Genomic DNA, 22148 nt, shown 5'->3' with positions numbered 1-22148 from the left:
GAATTTTTTATTGGTCCATGGAATGATTCTGAAGAAATTCGAAATACACTTTTTTGATTTGATTTGTAGTACTCGGTCCAGTAGCACCAGGTCTAACCAGATTTTGTATCCTGAATTTCGGGTCAAATAAGTTATAGGTGCTTTATATGTGCATATCATTAATATGTGACTTTTAGGAACGCGATATCTTATAGATAATTTTACGGTCGTTGTCTTTTGCTTTAGTCACTTTTTGGTAAGGCTCACAGTTTTTGAGATATATAAATAAACCAAAAATAAGGCCTATGACCATGAATAAGTTTCTTTGCACGCATGGGATCGACAGAGATTTTCATGACCTCATTTCTAATGACAGATCCTACATATCCACCAATATTCAGCTCTGTAGGATTTTTTCTATTTCAATTCCTATTTTGTTTGGGCTACATACAATAAGTACTTATTGTATCACACCAATATCCATTTATATCAGTTTGTTCAAACCAGATATAAACAAATATGTTCCTTTTTTCTGTCTATACCAACTCATATCATACCTGTTTGAAAAAGTATCAGTATCAACTTGTAACTGAAACTACATTCTACATATCCATACTCACTCAATGTTGAAAAATGTTGGAACTGATATATTCAGTTGTATCTATGCAGGTGTTTAGTTTTGGTATAGCTCCCATATGACGATACCTCCCGATTTTCGGTATTTTAAGGATTTTATCTAAAATTTTTAACCGAACTAGCTGTAATTTAACATTTGCGGTTCCCAGTGGTTACGAAACTTCCCACCAAAAACCGTCAACATAGGTCCATGTTTTGGTATAGCCCCCATATGACGATACCTCCCGATTTTCGGTATTTAAAGGATTTTAGATACAATTTTTAACCGAACTAGCTGTAATTTATCATTAGCGGTTCACAGTGGTCACAAAACTTCTCCACCAAAAATCTTCAACATGGGTCCATGTTTTGGTATAGCCCCCATATGACGATACCTCCCGATTTTCGGTATTAAAAGGATTTTAGCTACAATTTTTAACCGAACTAGTTGTAATTTATCATTTGCGGTTCTCAGTGGTCACGAAACGTCTTCAACAAAAATCGTCAACATAGGTCCATGTTTTGGTATAGCGCCCATATGACGACACATCCCAATTTTCGGTATTTAAAGGATTTTAGCTAAAATTTTTAACAGAACTAGCTGTAATTTATCATTTGCGGTTGTCAGTAGTCACGAAACGTCTTCAACAAAAATCGTCAACATAGGTCCATGTTTTGGTAAAGCTCCCATATAACGGTACCTCCCGATGTTCGGTATTTTGAGGGTCTTAGGGTCATAGTTTGACGGGACTACCCTTAATTTGACTTTTGAAGTTCCCTGCAGTTGTTAAACTTCTCCACCAAGAATTGTAAAGATAGGTCAACACTTTGATATAGCCCCGTAGGTGGTACCATTCACCTGACATACATTTTTATACCCTCAGCATTTATGCTAACGAGGGTATATACACTTTCATACGGGCAAAATGTGCCTCATCGAAATAATGGTTTTAGACCCCAAGTATATTTGGACGAAATGTGTTTTTGACAATTTGGAGTCGATTGAGCTATGTCCGTCCGTCTGTCTGTCTGTCTGGCTGGTGCGCACGATAACTCTCGAACGGATCAACCGATTGGATCCAAACTTTGGCTTTCGTAATATTTTGTCCAAACTTAGTTTAAGTTCGAAGATGAGCTCTATCGGTCCACTCCTTCCGGTACCTCCCCCACAAAAGTTCGAAAATGTTCGGAAAATTTGTGCGCACGATAACTCTTGGAGGAAGTAACCGATTTGGCCCATACTTTGCACATCGTGAAATTTCTACTAAACTAAGATAAGTTTCCAAAATGAACTCAATCGGTCCACTCCTTCGGGTACTTCCCACACAAAATTTCGGATAAGTTCAGATTAGGACCTGCTCTCAAATCGCTTTGCTTTTTGTTGCAACAACTTGTATTCATTGTCCCTCATACGACGGTACATACAAAATATCCTGAAAGATGCAAAAAGCCCCTATAACACCGTGTGTAGTGATTGGAGCGCAGGGTAACTCTCGAACGGATCTGCAGATTCGGTCAAAAGTTTGCCCTTCGTAACATTTTGTCTAAACTTAGTTTAAGTTCGAAGATAAACCATATCGGTCCACTCCTTCAGGTACCTCCCCCATAAAAGTTGAAAAATGTTCGGAAAATTTGTGCGCACGATAACTCTTGAAGGGAGTGACCGATTTGGTCCATACTTTAGACATCCAAACATATCTACCAGATACAGATCATGTTCGAATATGGACTATATTTCTCCACTCCTCCGAACACAAAATTTCGCACACAAAATTTCGGATAAGTTCACTTAAAGACCTGCTTTCGAATCACTTTGATTTTTGTTGAAACAACATGCATTCGCCACCTCAATTACGACAATAAAAGACAATAAAGTGACAAGTCCATACTTTTTGAGAAATCAGCCCGAAAGTTTTAAACGACCCCTAAATACCTTGAATCTGTCCGTAGCTGAAAGTTTCAATTCACATAGGCTGAGGGTATATCTCTGTCGGCAAAGCCGACTGATACTTTTTTACTTGTTTTATTTTAATTTTGCTATATTAATTTTATTGATCACTAAAAACCCTAAATGCTAAATCGCAGCCTATTTAGCCAGAAAATTTATAAATACGTGAAATCGGACAGTACAGTTATATGGGGGCTATACCAAAACCTGGACCTATGTCTACTGTTTTTATTATAGTAGTTTTCCTTACTACATTGACCATAAATTCCAAATTACAGCAAAATCATGCAGGTAGTGTAGATAAAATCTTCAAAATAACTGAAATCGGGCGGTACCGGTATATGGGAGCTATAGCAAAACATGGACATTAGGGATGTAACAATAAATACCATGTGAGGAATATTGTCGTGGTAACGAGAACGCGTTTTTAAAGTCGATTCGCTCAAAAAAGTTCCCACACCGACAGCGAATTCTAAAGGGCTTTTGAATTTTTTTCTTTGTAAAACTTTTGATTTTAATATTTCGAATAAATATTTTTGTATACTTACATATGTACATATGTTTTATCTAAGTCAAAATAAACGCATAAATCTTTATATATAAAACTCAATTGTCGTTTGTTGGTAATTGAATCAGTTGAAAACGGCTGGAGCGATTTGGATAATTTTTTGTGGAAATGTTAGTCATAGTCCAGTTTAGGTTTTTATGCAAAGAAAAATTGGCCACGCCCTCTTTTCCGCCCACTTTTATAAATATGTTATATCTACGAAACTACTCAATAGATTTTCCTGAAATTTTCAGGGAACGTAGAGTGATGGCCCCCGGTTGAAATAGGCTACATATTTGGTTGAATTTCGGATCGGGCGGGGTACCTCCCCTATGCCCTATTTTTGTAAAAATTCAATATTTGCAACAATTACAATTGTATCGCTTTGAAAATTAATTTCCGAGTCAATGGCGATTGTGTCTCCGACCTTACGTGCTTATTTGGGGCATTAAGACTGGACAACGCCCTTTTTTAAATATGTTATATCTACGAAACTACTGAATCGATTTTCCGGAAACTTTCAGCGAATGTACAGGGTTGGTCCCCGATAAAAATAGGCTACATATTTTTTGACTTTCGGATCGGGCGGGTACCTCCCCTATGCTCTGTTTTTGTAAAAATGCAATATTTGCAACAAATACGAATGTATCGGTTTGGGAATTTATTTGCGAGTCAACGGCGATTGTTTCTCAAACCTTACGTACTTATTTTGGGACTTAAGATCCGACCACGCTCACTTTCTAATTAGGTTATATCTACAAAACTACTGAAGGGATTTTCACGAAAATCGCGATTTGTCTAAACTTTTAAATCTTTATAAATAAAAATCAACTATCGTTCGTTGGTAATGGCATCAGTTGAGAATGGCTGGACCTATTTTCGACTTGGGTTTTTATGCAAAGAAAATTTGACCATGCCCACTTTTACGCCCACTTTTTTCAATTTTAAATTTTTATCATTTCTACAAGAACTGAAATTGCCAGGGAATGTACAGAGATGACCCCCGCTTAAAATAGGCTACAAATTCAGTTGAATTTCGGAAAGGGCGAGGTACTTCCCCTATACCCTACTTTTTTTTAAAATGTTATATTTACAATAATTACGAATGTTTCTATTTAGAAGTTAATTTGCGAGACAATTGTGGTTGTGTCTCCGACCTTACCTACTTTTTTAGGAACCAAAGACTTGACCATACCCACTTTTTAAAATATGTTACATCTACAAAACCGAACCGATCTTCCTGAAAATGTCAGGGAATCTACAGGCATATTTTCTTGAATTTTGAAGAGGAATATTTAAAAAAACGTCTTACCTTTATGAATAAAAATCAAATGCTGTCATATCGCAACTTAGGTTTTTTGGAAAGAAAAGTTTACCACGCCCCCGAAAACAGGTTACATATTTTATTGAATTCCCTAGGGGCGGGGTACTTCCCTTATGCGATATTTAAAAAAACCTTATATTTGCAAAAATTATGTATGTATCGTAATAAAAATATACGGATTAATCTACAATCTAGGTACTTCTTTGGGGCCTATAGGCCCGACCACGCCTGTTTTTTTAATATGTTATAACTTCAATACTACTGAAGGGATTTCCATAAAATTTGTAGCAAAAGCTCAATGTTTGCCGTTGTTATGTATATTTAATGAATTTCGGAAAAGCTGGGGTACCTTCCCCATGCCTTTCTGTTAAACGCTATATGTATAAGCCACACTCATAATTATATCTGTTTCAGCATACATTTTGGTAGGCAATGAAGTTGTGTGCACCCTAGGTACATATTTGGAGCCAAAATACCGGACCAGGCCCACTTTTTTAATATGTTATATCTGATGACCACGCCGATGATGACCACGCCGACTCTTTTCAAAACATTATTTTTCCAAAACTACTGAACCTAATTTTCAGAAAATGTTCAGGAATGTCCCGTGGTCCAAAATGCTATATATTTGTAGACGAATTTCGGGGCCTATTATTTTATAATCGCTATATTTGCCAAAGTTATGAGTGCATCAGGTTGCAAATTAGTTTTCGAGACAATGGTGGTTGCGCCCCCGATCAAGAAAAACTATATATGTACTTAAATGGTGTACTTAAATGGTGAGGTTCAACGGCCCATCAGCCATGAAAAGCTAAAACATATAAGTCTAAATAAGCGGGAGAATTCGATTTAACCATATTTTTATATGGTATATTAAATCCTAAAAGGCACAAATTGCCGAAAAATCCGACAAAGTCCGTAACAGAAAAGAAAGGTTACAGACAAAATATGTTGATAAATTTAAAATCCTTCTCGGTTTGACAATGGACCGAATAAGTGAGGTAGAAAATACCTATTTTTAAATTGTCAAGCATAAAGTCGATAAAAAGTTGTCATTAAAACTCATTACGACGGGCCAGCAACGCAGACCGGAGTCTGCTAGTTTTATATAAGACTTATGTAGAACGATTTCCTAACTGCAATGGAAAACTTAAATGCAATCGGTGAGGGAAGTTTTTAACCTGTAGGGGAAAATCGAGAATTAATTAATTTTTAATTAATATTTTTCTATGCTATACCCCAGCTACACTAACACTAAAGAACCCTAAGCAACTCGATTTGTAGATCCCTACAAGTAGCGTGTCGCCACTGGCGACATCAGTTCTTCCCAAAACAAAATTGACAAATGTGTATACTTTTCATTTTTTTTTTAATTACAAACTAAGGACATGTTTATATTATGGCCTTTTGCAGGGTGGGTGGTGCTGCTACTGAAGCCTGGCAAGGATGCCAGCAAAGGTGAATAGCACAGACCGATTTCGCTTTTGTCCCCCGTAGCAAAGACCCTTGAAACAGGGAGTGGTCCAAGGTGGCGTGATATTTTCGGAACTGTTTAACCTCTACCACTTCTGAATTCTAACACTCAAAGTCCTCACGTCCCTAGCCGGCATCACATGGTTAGTATATAAAGAAACGTTGTTGACCACATATAACGCGATAGGTCGATGGGAAAATATTCAAACCTGTCAGAATGCCGTCCTGAGAACTGCAACGGAGTGCCTTCTCATGTCTTCTGCCTACCATCTACATGAGAAGACAACGATTCAACACCAACAGTGCAGTTGTTGGCATGCGAACCATCCTAATCACCATAAGGTGGTTAGGACCATCCCCTCTCCCCCAACCGAGGCATGCCAGGAGGGATCTTCAGAAAGAGAGGTCCAACATTAGAAAGCACCTCTAGATCAAAAAGCCAATCAAGCAGATTTAAATAGAATTCACATGGATGCAGTCGCAGATGCATAAACAACTATCGTTTGAATGCGGTCCTCGAAGAACATCCCCCATCTATTGCAGCTGAGAAGCATCAATGTACTCGTAGTGTTGGCTAAATGACATGCCAAAGAGTTAGTGAAAATGCTATTACAGGAAATTGGTTAAAATGACATGTCAACGGATTGATAAAGATGCCGTGCCAAAGAGTTGGTAAAGATGACGTGTTTAGACATTAATTGCATCTTTTGTGGGTCACGTTCATTCATTCGTGCAACAGGAAATAATTATTTGAGAAAGATTTTTTTCATTTCATGATATTTTTAATTTTTCAAAGTGTTTTGTGCGTAACCTTTTTTATAATAAAACAAGTAAGCCATGGCTATAGTCGGACGGGGACGACCATGTGATACCCTACACCACTACTCCTTGATATTAGCTTTCCACAAATCAAAATTTCTTTATAGAACAAATAAACTTATCGTAAGGCGCACCTTAACAAACTTTCAATGAAAGGTGCTTACACCTGGGAATTTTTCGGGGTTTGAAACCATAATGTTCATATGTGAGGAAAATCAAAAAAAAAACAGTAAGGAAAGGATCAAAGTCGGGCGGGGCCGACTATATGATACCCTACACTACTGTGAATATGTAAAATATAAATCGGAGCTATATCCAGATCTTAACCGATTTTGATATAATTTGGCACATTTATTTCCAGACCGAATTCATTCACACATTCTAAATATCATTGAAATCGGACTTATATAGCGTGTTTGGAGCAGCAAATACGCGAAATCGGCGGAAAATATATATGGGTGCTATATCCAAATCTGAACCGATTTCGATATAATTTGGCACATTTATTTCTAGACTGAATTCAGTCACACACTCCAAATTTCATCGAAATCGGAAATATGTAGCGTGTTTGGTACAGAAAATACGTAAAATCGGCCAAAAATATATGTGGGAGCTATATCCAAATCTGAACTGATTTCTATATGATTTGGCATACTTATTTTTAGACCGAATTCAGTCAAACATTCCAAATTTCATCAAAATCGGACGTATATAGCGTGTTTGGTGCAGCAAATTCGTGAAATCGGCCGAAAATATATATGAGCTATATCCAAATCCGAACCGATTTCGATATAATTTGGCACACTTATTTGTAGACCGAATTCAGTCACACATTCAAAATTTCATTAAAATTGGACGTATATAGCGTGTTTGGTGCAGCAAATACGTGAAATCGGGCGAAAATATATATGGGAGCTATATCCAAATCTGAACCGATTTTCACCAAAAGCAATAGCGTTCTTCCCACGGCTAAAAAAGTTGTAGTCCCCAATTTTCAGCTGAATCAGACAAAAAATGCTACCTGTACGTTGCGAACAAAAATACATGGACAGACGGACAGACAGACAGACGGACGGACATGCATAAATCAACTCAGAAAGTGATTATATGTATATCCCCAAAAGGAACTATGGGTCTATTTCGCTTTCTTTTGTATGTTACATACAAATGCACAAAGACATAATACTCCTTACCACTGTGTGGTGTAGGGTATAAATAGCCGAAAGGATTTTCAAATAAATCGCAGTCAAATTTCACATTTTTAGGGTTTTTTAATATTTTCACTTTTTGGCTTGGAAACCGCAAGTCCTATCTAAATGGCATTAGAGAAAATATTGTAGCCGTAAAAATTCTCTACAAGATTGACCTTTACGATATTTTCGTAGGTTTTACCATTTTTAAAAATAGAAGTTTAAATTGGTACAATACACTGACTGCATCGCCTCCTTAAAACAATGTCATGTACGATGCCCTAAAAACCGCTTACACCTGGAAATTGAAACATCAAAGTTCATACATAAGACAAATCCGAAAACAAGAAAAAATCGCTGGAGGGATTTTAAATAAATCGCGGTCAAAATTCACATTTTTAGGTTTATTTTAGGTTTTCAGGATTTTGCTTGGAATCGCTTAAAGAAAATGTTATAGCGCTGAAAATCCTCTACATCATTTTTTTTAGTCCCATTTCGAAAGGACTTGCCGAATTTTTCTTATCTATGAACATTGGTGTTTCATTTCAGATTACGTAAAACACTTTCCAGGAGTAAGTACTTTCATTTAAAGTTTGTTAAGGCGCACGCACCGTATGTAAGAAAATTGTAATAATTGCTTCACAAAAATCTCAGAAGGGACAAGGGACTTCTGTCAAATCAATAAGTGAGTGTAGCCAGATTCAACTGGGAATGGGAAAATGTGGTTATCTACACAAAACCTATTATATATTGGCAGTAGGCCCGCGGTGTTACATGAATTTTAACCTAACAAACTTATAATACCCTTTCCACATAGTGGTGTAGGGTATAATTAAATGAATGTTATTTTAGGTATTAATAGGCAAAAGTCCACACTACAGGAAATCATTTTTGAGAAAAAAATTCAAAAAGTCATTACCCTAGTAAACAAATATATGTTTGGACCAAACATAATATATTTGGTCCTAACATATACTTTTGCAACTGTCGCTAACATAACAAATGTTTGGAAGCAAACATATTTCTAACATTTCTGCGTGTAGCCACAAAATATCTTCTATTGGCCGTATTATGTTTCCCTTACTACAGTTTAAACCATAATAATCCCAGCAAAATTTGAAGGAATGGGTTCCATGCGATGACGTGATTTCATGGCATCTTTTGCATTGGTTCAAACGAAGTCGTGAAAGATCCGATTTTTTCATTAGCATTTGAACCAATGCAAAGGAAGTCGTGAAAGATCCGATCTTTTCATCAGCATTTGCACCCATGCAAAGGAAGTCGTGAAAGATCCGATCTTTTCATCAGCATTTGAACCCATTCCATCGATCCAATAGAGAAGAATTTTGTGTTTTTAATTATACACATTTTTCTAAATAGATAAGATTAATTATTTACAATAGGCTTGATGTTGTCGGAGACTCGAAATCACAACCAACGTTGTTAAAACTCTCGTCGTAATGATAAACTCATTGCAAAGGGTTGGTGAAAATGCCATGCCAAAGCATTGGTGGAAATGACATGCCAAAGCATTGGTGAAAGTGACATGTCAAAGCATTGGTGTAAATGACATGCTTTGGATCCAAAAATGAATAGCATCTTTTGGGGTCCACGCTCATATAAAATTCATCGATGAAGATGCTAAAAAGATGACATGCCAGATCACTTTCACCCATGATTGAATGACATCTTTGGCATCGAACATTTTGCTGGGAATTATTTTAATAATAATAATTATGCCATGGTTTGAACTCAATATGAAAGGGTACAAAAGCTTTTAAAATAACAAAATACACCATTTCTACAGCTGTTAGATGTTTTACTAAATTTTCATTTATTATTGCTGTTTTTTTACAGTTGACTTCCATCCGGTTGACATTGATCGCGTTCGAAATGATGATGTGTGGTGTACACGCTTTTTGGAAATGTACGATTTGGATATGAAAATTTCATTTGACAAATTGTGGTCGACCTGTATTTGGCGTCAAAAGTTCGGTGCCAATGATTTAAATGAAAACAATGTTCGTCTTGATTACCTAAATGATGGTGTGATATTCTCCCACAACTACGACATCGATGGCAAACCTTTGCTAATCTTCAAGACCAGCAAACATATCAAGGGATCCAAAGACATGAATGAGTTGCTGAAAGTTCTCATTTACTGGGTAGAACGGATACAACGTGAAAATCATTTGGTGAAAATTACCGTATTCTTCGATATGGACGGCACGGGTCTTTCTAATATGGATTTGGACTTTATTAAAATGATTATCGAGACATTTAAAATGTATTATCCAAATACACTGAATTATATTTTGGTATTTGAAATGGCATGGATTCTAAATGGTATGTGAAATAATTGCGAAAGGCCGATATTTAATTAAATAGAGTTTATTATTTATTGTTTCAGCTGCATTTAAAATTGTCAAAGCCTTGTTACCGGAAAAAGCGGTGGAAATTTTAAAAGTAATCACTAAGAAGACCATCAACACATATGTGGACAAGGATAATTGTCTAACTAGTTGGGGTGGAAATGATAATTATGTATTTTCATTTAAACCAGAGATTAGAAAGCCAGCAATGAATGGCTCAGCAACGGTGGCACACTCCTCCGACCATCATCATAATGATAAAAAGGTAAGATTGTTTTGAATATAAGAGGAATTACACAGAAAAAAATATTTCATGAATTTTTACATATTTTCATTCATGATACATGTGTAGTTTCTTTATCCACTACTTTTTCACTATTTTTTCAAAAATATTTAAGATTTTCATGAGATGCAAAATCACTTTCCTAATTTTCCCTACATTCCCATTGTTTGCTCTTATATTTCCTCTCTTGGTAAATGCTCTCAACTTTGTTCGCTTTTTTCTTTTGAATGATATCATCGTCTCACTATCACATTAACACTGTATCAACAGACCACAACACAACAACCTGACTGAAATACAGCTAAAAGCTTTACGCTAAACTACCACAGTCGCAACAACTAACAACCCAACAAACCAATCTTACCAACATTGTAACGAAATCGGAACAAAATTCGGTCGCTACGTCCGATGTCGGATCCGAAATCGTAACGATATCATAACGAACGTTGTATGAAGTGGTTGACATAATATCGGAACGAAATATCGGAGTGAATTCGTAAAGATTTCGGTCAGAATTCGTAAGAAAATAATTGGGAAATTCGGAAGGCGATGTTTTCCTCCGAATTTTCATACAGATTTCTGAACGTTTTCTGAATAATGTCGTATGAAAAGCGGTGGTACCTTCCGAATTTTCGTAAAGATTTCTAAACGATTTTGGATTTTTGTCGTATGAATATCGAAGGAAACCTTTTTTCTCTGGCGCCTCTTTTTTATTGGTCAATGTTTCTTGTTATGTTTTTTATTGGAATATTCTAATTTCAAAAGTTTCTAATGATTTTCACTGTTGTTATCATTTTGTAGTTATAGTAGAACGAAGTAAACTTTGTGTACGAATATGTTGAGCCTAGCAGCACTAGTTTGAATTACTATATGTTGCATTTACATTTATAATATTTAAAAATTGGATATGCGAATTTTGTAACCAACCATTTTGTTTTTCGACAACAAACTAAAATAAAACCAACTCCTTGCTGTTAGATATATCCCAAAGGTGATTGTTGTGCGAAGGGATATTTACTTCGACATATCGATCTGAATTCGTACCGAAATCGGAAGAAAAACATTGGTATATTCGAAGGGAAACCAAACACCTACAATGCGTTTGTTGTCGAAAAAACAAAGTGATTGGCTGTATGATTTAGTTAGCATCTACAATTTTTTAATTTCTTTAATGCGAAGGCAACATCTAATATCTGAACCTACATGTACATATGTATGTACAACATACAACATGTACATATGTATGTACATATGGTTCCTATTATTTTGCTACGCTTTAAAGGAGATAATAACTACAGTGAAGAAGAAACTGTAAATTACAATAAAATCAAAATTACAAAATCATTATAAAAGAGAACAAAAGACCTTTCCCTGGTTTAGTCAGTGGTCGTAGTTGTCTTGTTAATAAAAACAAAACAACTCGCCAAAATTGTATTTTTTCAATCTCTCAGAAGAAACCAGTATTTATACCCTACACCACTATGTGGGGAGGGTATTATAAGTTGGTTTTGGCCAAAAAGTTTGTAACGCATCGAAATAATGGTCGTAGACCCATACTTATATATACCAAAATGAATGTCTCGACGAGCTAAGTCGATCTGGCTATGTGTGTCCGTCCGTCCGTCTGTCCGTCTGTCCATCTAAACCTTGTAATCACGCTACAAGTCGCAATTTTGATCGGATCGTCACGAAATTTTGGATGTTGATGGGGGTCCCGGAGGGGAAGAAGCCTATTGATTTTGGTGATGGTCGGATAATATTTAGGGGTCGAAAAGGGCAAAAAACTTAGGTGGATAAAAATACAACGTTTTTTTCAAAGCCAATATCTCAGCTTCTATATGGGGTATACCAAAAGCAAGACCTGACAATGAAAGCAGAAAATATCACCTTTCTAAGGATGTAAAGTAGGTGCTCGTAGGTGATCAAACAACGAAGATATCGCAATAGTAGCAAATAAAACCCCAATTTTAATTTTTGCGATTTTAATTATATTGACAAATATCACAGCTTTGGTTGAAAATTTGCCAAAAGCAAAGCCTGACTATGTAAGTAGAAGATCCCGTCTTTACAATGATGCAAACTAGGTCGGCGTAGGTAACCAAACAACGGAGATATCGCAATGGTCGGTAATACATCCCATTTTTCTATTTTTTTGCAAATCACGCTACAGGTCGCAATATTGATCGGATCGTCACGAAAATTTCAGGGTTAATGGGGGTCTCACAGATGAAAAAGCATATTGATTTTGGTGATGGTCGGATAATATTTAGGGGTCGGAATGGGCAAACACTTATTTGGAGAAAAGTCAACATTTTATTTGAAAGCCAATATCTCTGTTTCTTTAAGAGGTATATCAAAAGCAAAACCTGAAAAGGAAAGTAGAAAATAGCATCTTTACAACGATGTAAAGTAGGTTGTCGTAGCTGCTCAAACAACAGAGATATCGCAATAGTCGGTACTGCATCCCATTTTCCGATTTGTTTGTAATCACGCTACAGGTCGCAATTTTAATCGAATCGTCACGAATTTTTTGGGAGTTAATGCGGGTCCCACATAGGAAGAAGCCTATTGATTTTGGTGATAGCCGGATGATATTTAGGGGTCGGAATGGGGAAAAACTCATTTGGAGACAAATTCAAAGTTTTATTCTTTGTGAATATATTGGCTTCTAGTAGGGGTATTCCAACGACAAGGTCTGCCAATGGAAGAATAAAATATTACCTTTACATTGGTGTAAAGCAGGTTGGCGAAGGTGGTCAAACAAGGGAGATACCACAATAGTCGGTAATGCATCCAATTCTTCCATTTTTTGCAATCAAGCTACAGGTCGTAATTTTGATCGGATGGTCACGAAATTTTGGTTGCTTATGGGGGTCCCAGAGACAAAGAGGCATATTATTTTTGGTGGTAGTCGGTTTATATTCCCTAAAAGAAATGTTTACCAGTGAAAAGCTTATGCACGGGGGTAGTGGTGTAGGGTATCACATGGTCGGCCCGTCCCGACTATAGCCTATGCTCACTTGTTTTAATTTATTTAATGTAAAGGCAACATCTAATATCTGAACCTACTGCTGATAGACTCAACATGCACATATGGTTCCTATTATTCTGCTACGCTTTATAAGACGATAACAACTGCAGTGAAAATCATTACGGTAAATTACAATAATAAAAATTACAATAATACAAAATAAAAGCATTTTAAAAAGGTTTGGTTAGTGGTGGTGGTTGTTTAGTCAATAAAAACAAAACAACTCGCCAAAATTTTATTTTTTCAATCTCTCAGAAGAAACCAGTATTTTTTGTTTTATGAAATGCAGTAATTTGATCTTTGGCAAGACTTTATGAACACTACTAATTTTTTCCCTGTGTAATTAAAGAAATCGAGTCAATACTCGTAATACATTCGACAAAATGTAATGTACAAATAAGATAAATATTGAAAGGGATATTTAGATATGAGTCTTTAGGTTTTTTTGGATACTCGTAATTGTATACGTCATAGCTTTTTGACAGACCATTTGTGTTTGCTAACTTTTAAAATGTTAACCTATTTTACTTTTGCTGTTTACATAGGATCTGTTTCAAACATTTTCTGTAGCTGTTGGGCGACACCCATTCCAATAAAATTTCCATTTTATTATTTTTCTCTATTAAACGCTTAGGTGTGTGCGTGTGTGTGTTGCAAGTTGAAGTTATTGCAGAAAATAAATTCAATAATTAATTAAAATTATCTAAATCTGAATAAATAGTAAAATTTTTTATGATATTTTATTTTTAAACCAACTTTACTCTGTGCGATAAAAATATACAGTAGTAACTCAACTTTAATTGCAACAAAACTACCAACCAAAAAAATCTTTACTAACCCGTTATTTTAACAAAGGCATGTCGCACTGCATAACTAGTTATTCTATAACCACCAGAATAACTAGTTATTGTATGGCCATTAGAAGTTGAAAATTAAGTTAAACAAATAAAAAAGTATCAGTCGGCCAAGCCGGCCGACAGAGATATACCCTCAGCCTGTGTATATTGAAACAATTTTTCCCAAAAAACTTATGTATTTAGAGGGTTTTAAAAATGTTGGAAGAGGAAATACATAAAGGAATGGATCGACATTGACCATTATGGAAGTGGATCTCCAGCCACTACATATGGTGCCATAGGGGGTTTTTACACCCTTCGGGCTGTTTGCTCAAGAAGTGTAGATTTGCCCCTGAAAAAACGTTTACCATCGTAATTAAAGCAGCGAAGGCAAGTTGCTTCAACAAAAATCAAAGTGATTTGATAGCAGGTCTTAAAGTGAACTTATCCGAAATTTTGTTTGGGAGGTACTGGATGAAGTGGACAAATATAGTCCATATTTGAACCTGATCTATATCTGGTAGATATATTAGGATGTGTAAAGTATGGACCAATTCGGCCATTCCCTTCAAAAGTTACCGTACGAACAATATTTCTGAACATTTTTGAAATTTTTTGGGGGAGGTACCTGAAGGAGTGGACCGATATGGCTTATCTTCGAACTTAAACTATGTTTGGACAAAATATTACTAAGGCCAAATGTTGGACCCAATCGGGAGATCCGTTCGAGAGTTATCTTGCGCTCCAACCACCTCACACGGTGCCATAGGGGTTTTGTGCAACTTTCAGGCTATTTTCTCAGGAAGTATGGACTTGCCCCTGATGATACTTGTACCGTCGTATGGGGGCAGTAAATACAAGTTGCTAAAACAAAAATCAAAGCGATTCGAGAGCAGGTCCTAAACTGAACTTATCCGAAATTTTGTGTGGGAGTTACCCGAAGGAGTGGACCGATTAAGTCCATACTTGAACTTCATCTAAGTTTCAGGAGTTGCAAATTATGGACCGAATCGGTTACTTCCTTCAAGAGTTATCGTACGTACACATTTTCCAAACATTTTTGAACTTTTGTGGGGGAGGTACCGGAAGGAGTGGACCGATATAACCCATCTTCGAACTTAAACTAAATTTGGACAAAACATTACGAAAGCCAAAATTTGGACCGAATCGGTTGATTCGTTCGAGTGTTATCGTGCGCTCCAGCCAGCCAGACGGACGGACATTGCTCAATCGACTCCAAATTGTCTGAAGCACATTTCGTCCAAACATACTTGGGGTCTAAAACCATTATTTCGATAAGGCACATTTTGCCCGTATGAAAGTGTATATACCCTCGTTAGAATAAATGCTGAGGGTATAAACACATATGTTCTAATTTTAGAACAGTTTAGGTGGAATTTGTTTTGAATTTCAACAAACTTCACATTTTTGTAGCGGAATGAACTACACACTGTGGTACTAGTACGAAAATTGTGGGTTGTTTAAACGCTTACATGTGCATCACCAACAAGTGCCGACGGTGAGCATCGAACACACAACCCTAGGATTTGTAGTCGGACTCACACGGCCTGTGCCACCGTATTCATTACTCAGTAAGTAGTGAAGTAAGTAGTTTTACCTTGTGACATTAATTTGTAGTGGGTTGCATATGACTAACGGATCCAAATTTTTGTTGAGTACATTCGAATGGGAGTCACTGATTAAATCTAAATCAAAGATTAAAGCCTTGGGAAGAGAAAAAATAAATATTGAAGCCTACACTATGTATTTAAGGGCTAGGTGAAAACGTTCAACGTCATTATTACTCTTTTCTACTATTGGCTGAATTTTAATATGCGAAATAAACAAATCTTAAGCTTTAATAATATAAATTTAACATAAAAAGTTAATGCTGAGGATGTCCTCCTTTCATTTTAGTAGTCTCTTTTATGATAAACCAAAAGCTATAAATCTGTTTGAAACATCCAAACAATAGCAAAAGAAAACTTATGTAAGTCCATATTTATATTAGGCAATTTTCCTTGCGTCTGTCTGTTGAAATCAAGATACACCTCGCATTATTTAAGAAAGAGCTTCATTATTTGGTACAAAAGTTTATATTCCTCCTCGTATATTTGGTATTGGAAATGGGCTATATCGGTTCACGTTTTTATATAGCTCCCATAGCACGCTAACTCCCGACTTTCGGTATTTAGAAGGTTTTAACCACATCAAATTTGGCATTTAGTCTTCTTTGGAGTTAAAAATCTTTCAACCAGAAATTGATCAGTATTATTACTTAGTTTTGATATAGCCCCCATATAACGGGTATCTGCCAATTTTCGGTATTTTTAAAGTTTAACCCATAGAATGGTTTCTCCCCATTTTTGGTATGTAGAAGATTTTAGCCGAACTATCTTACCGAAATGGCTGAACATTGGTATTCAGTCTTCCTTAGGACTTGAAAACTTTCTCTCAGAAATGTATTAATATACGTCCACTTTTTGATATAGACTCCTAAAAATCACACCGCTCCCAACAAATGCTAAATACGAAATTTCCACAATTTCGGTGTTATAATGAGGCAAAAACATGGATATACCGAAGATCTGGAGGTACCATTCTATGCATATAGCAACAAATTTTTTTTTAGCTTTACATGTAAGCAAATAAATAATCTTAGGAATCATATGTATATATGTAACACTATGATACGAGGACAGCACGATAATATCATGGCCTAGGCAACCATTTGCCATTTCCATTAGAAAGTTTGACATTTTTTAACATAAACTTCCTCAGAAGATTCTGTAAACGCGTTCAAAAACCATGTTTTGGAGGTGTTTCAATCGGTGTGGAAAAAATATTTGAACAATTGGTTTGAGCGCACGAAAATTTATTTAGTACTGAAATTGTTTTAATGGAGCAAAGTTCTTTTGCGTTTTTCAACAATTCTTCACTGGTCTGGTAAAGTATTTGCTTGAATACACGAGTTTACAATTTCAATTTAGAAGAAGTTTCATTTCATTCATCTTCAGTATTGTGTATTTCATACCAAAAAAGCTTGTATACTTTTAGGCTCTTAATTAAGTCTTTACTCTGGTCAATGAATAATAATTACATAGTTATTAATTTTTTATCTTAATTTAAAATTTTTGTTCTTCATACAGTATATGTCAAATAAATCGAGATAAAATTAATCATCTTATAAGTGATCGTCTAAAATGTGATATTCACATATACCTACATACACTGCCGCTCACTTGAATAGAACCCCGCTGCAAATTTTTTTTCAACCTCCATTTTTTCGAATTATTCAAGATATGAAGTTTTTAAATTTTATTATATTTTGTCTCATGTGTTTGGAGTAAACTTATTCATTCATTTGCATTCAAATCCAATTTGTATAAGAATTATACAAGGAAAACAAAATAAAGTCAAAAATTGAAGTAAAAAATTTGGCTCATTTGAATAGAACCCCCCTTCAAAACTTGGGAATATAGAAAGATTGTAATAGAATATCAATGCAAATACACTCTATATTTAAAACGAAGTACTTTCAGGAATATTCAGTAAAAGTATATCCCTCCTGATTAAGAATACACACGTATACCCTGCTTTGGCAAGGATTCTTTAAATAATCAGGTGTAACGCCTAACAAAGCTTGCTTTTTTCTTTCAACATGTTTATTTTTGGAAGCGTACTGTCTCCTTTAGTCGTATATTTTGCGCATAAGTCATTCCCATACATATTAAAGAATATTTTAAAGAATATTTTTATTTAAAGCATTATGTCCACCTCTTTATATCCACTATTAACAAGTTTTTATTTCTAAACATTGACTGTCTGTTAGCTAAACAAAAACAACAGCACAATAATTCTATAGGACTTTGCGTTATAAAAATAGAAATGGTATTGTTTGTAATCGTCACGATGCACAGTGGTTCAGAAATCGATTTTCTGTCCAAAAGACCAATTTTTGATATTTTTGTTGTTGAAAAATATTGCGTAATGATGGGGGCCGATCTTCGTTTATTTTTGTGAGCGTTTTTAAAAACTTAATAATAGTGCCAAACAGAATTTAAAAAAAAAAATTAAGAAAAATCTTGATCTGCCAAAGCCAACATTTCGATTTTAACAAAAAAAAATTGACCGTTTTTGTCAAAAAATCGGAAAAACAAATTTTAAAAAAATCTGACTCGCTTAAAGACAAGCTTTTTAACCATATGAAGATCGGTCAATTCGTTTTCGAGCTATCGTTGGCCCCGACTTCAAAAATGTCATTTCGAGAAACATGCGTTTTAAGTTTTATGCTACAGTAGAATCACGATAAATCGAAATTCACCATAATTCGTATAAGTTTTCGGTCCCTTGAAGCCATTTCCTTCGCATTTTAAGCCCGCTAAATCGAAAACCTCGATAATTCCTATAAAATGTCCGGTCCCTTGAATTACGAATTATCGAGATTATACTGTACATACAAATCACAATAAATTGTTCCCTTCCAATGCTCATATCTCAGCCAATTTTGCTCAGATCGACTTGAATTTTTTTGCGGCATACTCTATACTATCTGTGCTTCAAAATAAGGCAATACCAATGTATAAAAAATTAGGCACGAACATGCACGAACACGGACCAAAATTTTTATGCACATTCACGCGCGTTTTTCATGAAGGCACCAACACGCACTACTCACGGCACGACACGCGCCCACCTCTAATAGACCGAGAAATTGTAATGTGTTTGTTTTTTGTGGGGTCGCCTTACACTCAATATGATCTGTGTTCACTCAATTGCGTTTTGTTTTGGTGTAAATTGCAATTTTTTTATATGAGAAGTAGATCCGGCCAAGATTACCAACATATTGCATTTTACCATCATAAATGGTTCAAAAATGCATAGTTATTGCCACTTTAAAAATTGAGTATCTCGTAAACTGACTAAATTCTCATTGAGTGAGAGAATTTTACTGAGAGGATTTCTTGGTCTTTTGTCGATTTCTGTATCTGATAAGTAAAGGTAACCCCTTAACACTTTTTAGCTTTGTTCCTTTACCTTTTTAATAGTAATAGTAGCAAAAGATAGAAGTTCTTTCTTCTCCCAGAGAACTGTGAAAATTGCTCTCACGTATCAAGTTTTGCACAAAAGTAAAGAAACGGAAAAATAGTAGATCTGGCAGCAATGTCAAAAAAACAAACTTGGCTGCTTAAAAAAATAGCAAACAAAATAAATTTCACTGTCTTTTATTTTTTATTTCACTGGTTTAAATTTTTATTATTTTATTTTATTTCTTTTTATCTTGTTTTGACAAAGCGAGTAGTTTTCTTTTTTCCATTTGCCCTAATTGTCAAAGTAATGTCAAATCAGCAGTTTGACAGATTTTCCACATTTTACAAAACGAAATTTGTCGAGCAGAAAGTAGTAAAAAAGAAAGCCATTTCAGCTCTCTCTCCTCTCTCACTCTCCTAAAAATTGCTTCCAGTTTTACTACTTTTTGGGGTTAAGGAACGCTTTCCGAGTTAAAAATGGTAAAACTTGAAAAAACTTTAATGTAAAGGAACAAACCTTTTTAAATTTATTGAAACTACATGGGTAAAATTGTATGGATTTTCTTACCGTTTTTCCACATGAATTATAGCTTTTTTACACAAATGAGCAGTTTTTTGAAATTACTGAATTTTTATATGAGTTTTCTTAAAATTGATGGAGTAGTTTTTTAATTTAAAAAATACATTATTGGATTTCTTGGTATTTGGTACTAAGAAGTCTTCGTTGGGTGTATCAAAATTTTCCCCAGAAATTTGTCGGTATAGGTCCACGCCTTCATGTAGCCCCCATAGAACGGTACCTCCCGATTTTCGGTATTTTGAAGATTATGGCCACAATAATCCACTGAAATTGCTGAAATTTGATATTTATTCTTCATTTGGGGTATAAAACTTTCCGTATGAAATTTGTCGGTATAGTCCTTCATATAGCCCCCATAAACGGTGCCTCCCGATTTTCGGTATTTTGAAGGTTTTGGCCAAAATATCCCACCGAAATGGCTGAAATTTAGTACTTAGTCTTCATCTGAGGTATACAACTTTCCATATGAAATTTGTATGGGTCCGCGCCTTCATATAGCCCCCATAAAACGGTGCCTTTCGATATTCTGTATTTTGAAGGTTGTGGTCCCAATATTGCTCCGAAATTGCTGAAATTTAGTATATAGTCTTCATTTAGGGTATACAACTGTCCATATGAAATTTGTCGGTATGGGTCCACGCCTTCATATAGCCCCCATAAAACGGTACCTCCCGATTTGGTATTTTGAAAGTTCGAAATTGCACAAATTTAGCATTTGGTTTTCGTTGGGGGTATTTCCCCTCTTTCTTAGTCTTGCATGGGGTTATTAAATATTCCAGAAGTGAATTTTCAGTATAGATCTAGGTCTTTCTATATCCGCCATAGAAGCGTACCTCTTGATTTTCCGTATTTTGAAGGTTTTAGCCACATTATCTTCCGAAATATCGGATATTTGTTATTTAGTCTTCTTTGAGTCGAAAAACTTTCCGTCAGAAATTTGTCGGTATAGATCGACGTTTTCATATAGCCCCCATAGAACGGTACCTCCCGAATTTCTTTCTTTTTATTTTGAAGATTACCCACATTGTTTTCTCGAAATTTCTGATATTGGGTATTTAGTCTTCTTCGTAAACAAAAGAAAACTAATTGTTCCATTTTACTTCAATATAATTCGTGGTGGAGGGTATAAGAAGTTTGGCCCGGCGGAACTTAAAGTCGTTCTTACTTCTTAATTTTTTTTTTAATATATTTATTTTTATGTAAATTTCTACATCCGTTCAAAAGTTACAGAGTTTTGACCAGAAAAAACGATTTCGAGCCACTGTGCAACGTTAGTTTCAGACAATAGATCTGTCTGGTTACCCTAAAACTTGTAACAATTTGTACCAATTGTTGCTAGAAGTCGTCTGTTAACACAAAAAGCCAGCAAAAGAGAGCGAATCAAGGGAGACATTTTGACAGTTCTTTTACTGAGAGTTTGCAAATTCTTGCTGGACAAATTTCTTCTGGCAAACACTTGTAACTCTTCTTCTTCTTCCTGAAAACAATCAATCAGCTGTTTTTAATTATTCGGTGATTTATGCTTGTGAAAACTAAAAACAATTTTATTGTGGAAATAGCAAGCCTAATTGCATTGTTTTCGGAGAACAAAGTTGCAATGTGGAAAAATCCAAAAAAGGATCATTTTCTATTTTATTTTTTTTTTTTTCCTTTATTGGCGGACAATTTGTTCTGTTTTCGAAAGTCAGCTGATTGCTTGCTGGTTTTTGCTGGGAAGGTGTCTGTTTACTTTTTGCAATGTTCTTGCAAAAGAGAATAAAAACTCCTTACTCTCTGAGAAAGTTCTTGCTGGGAAAGTAACCAGACAGGCCTAATGTTAGTGGACGACAGTTGGATGACACACAACCTCGTATCTACAAATATGCCTTTTTATGGATATATTCAATTAGGCCAGCCAAAGGTCGTTGTTATTGTTAGACACGCACCACCTTAAAGTGTTGCGCCTTTAAGTAAATGTAGGACGAAACAGTAAATAATTGATTTCAGTCGTCTGTGTAAACAGTAAGTTTTTGACTAGTCAAATAAAAGTGTTATAATTAAACTTTAATTTAAGATTTCTTGTAAAACAGTATAGAAAATAATTGTCTTTACCGACTAAAATACTGTCTGAATGTGAATTGT

The 22148-nt window shown here is 35.4% G+C and overlaps 1 protein-coding gene across 1 annotated transcript in view; it reads left to right on the top strand.

The window, feature by feature from the left end:
• LOC141403931 (motile sperm domain-containing protein 2-like) overlaps window positions 1–22148 on the top strand; it is an 86570-nt gene that overhangs the window by 28926 nt on the left and 35496 nt on the right. The window contains exons 2-3 of the mRNA XM_073987040.1: window positions 9753–10241; window positions 10306–10532. Coding sequence (XP_073843141.1) covers window positions 9753–10241; window positions 10306–10532 — 716 coding nt within the window. The remainder of the gene's footprint in view (window positions 1–9752; window positions 10242–10305; window positions 10533–22148) is intronic.

Source organism: Musca autumnalis, unplaced genomic scaffold, assembly GCF_047663935.1.
Source record: "Musca autumnalis isolate F117 unplaced genomic scaffold, ASM4766393v1 scaffold_4, whole genome shotgun sequence".
In the NCBI taxonomy this organism is placed as follows: Eukaryota; Metazoa; Arthropoda; class Insecta; order Diptera; family Muscidae; genus Musca; species Musca autumnalis.
The sequence above is the reverse complement of the archived record's forward strand: the minus strand, read 5'-3'. Positions and strand labels throughout refer to the sequence as shown.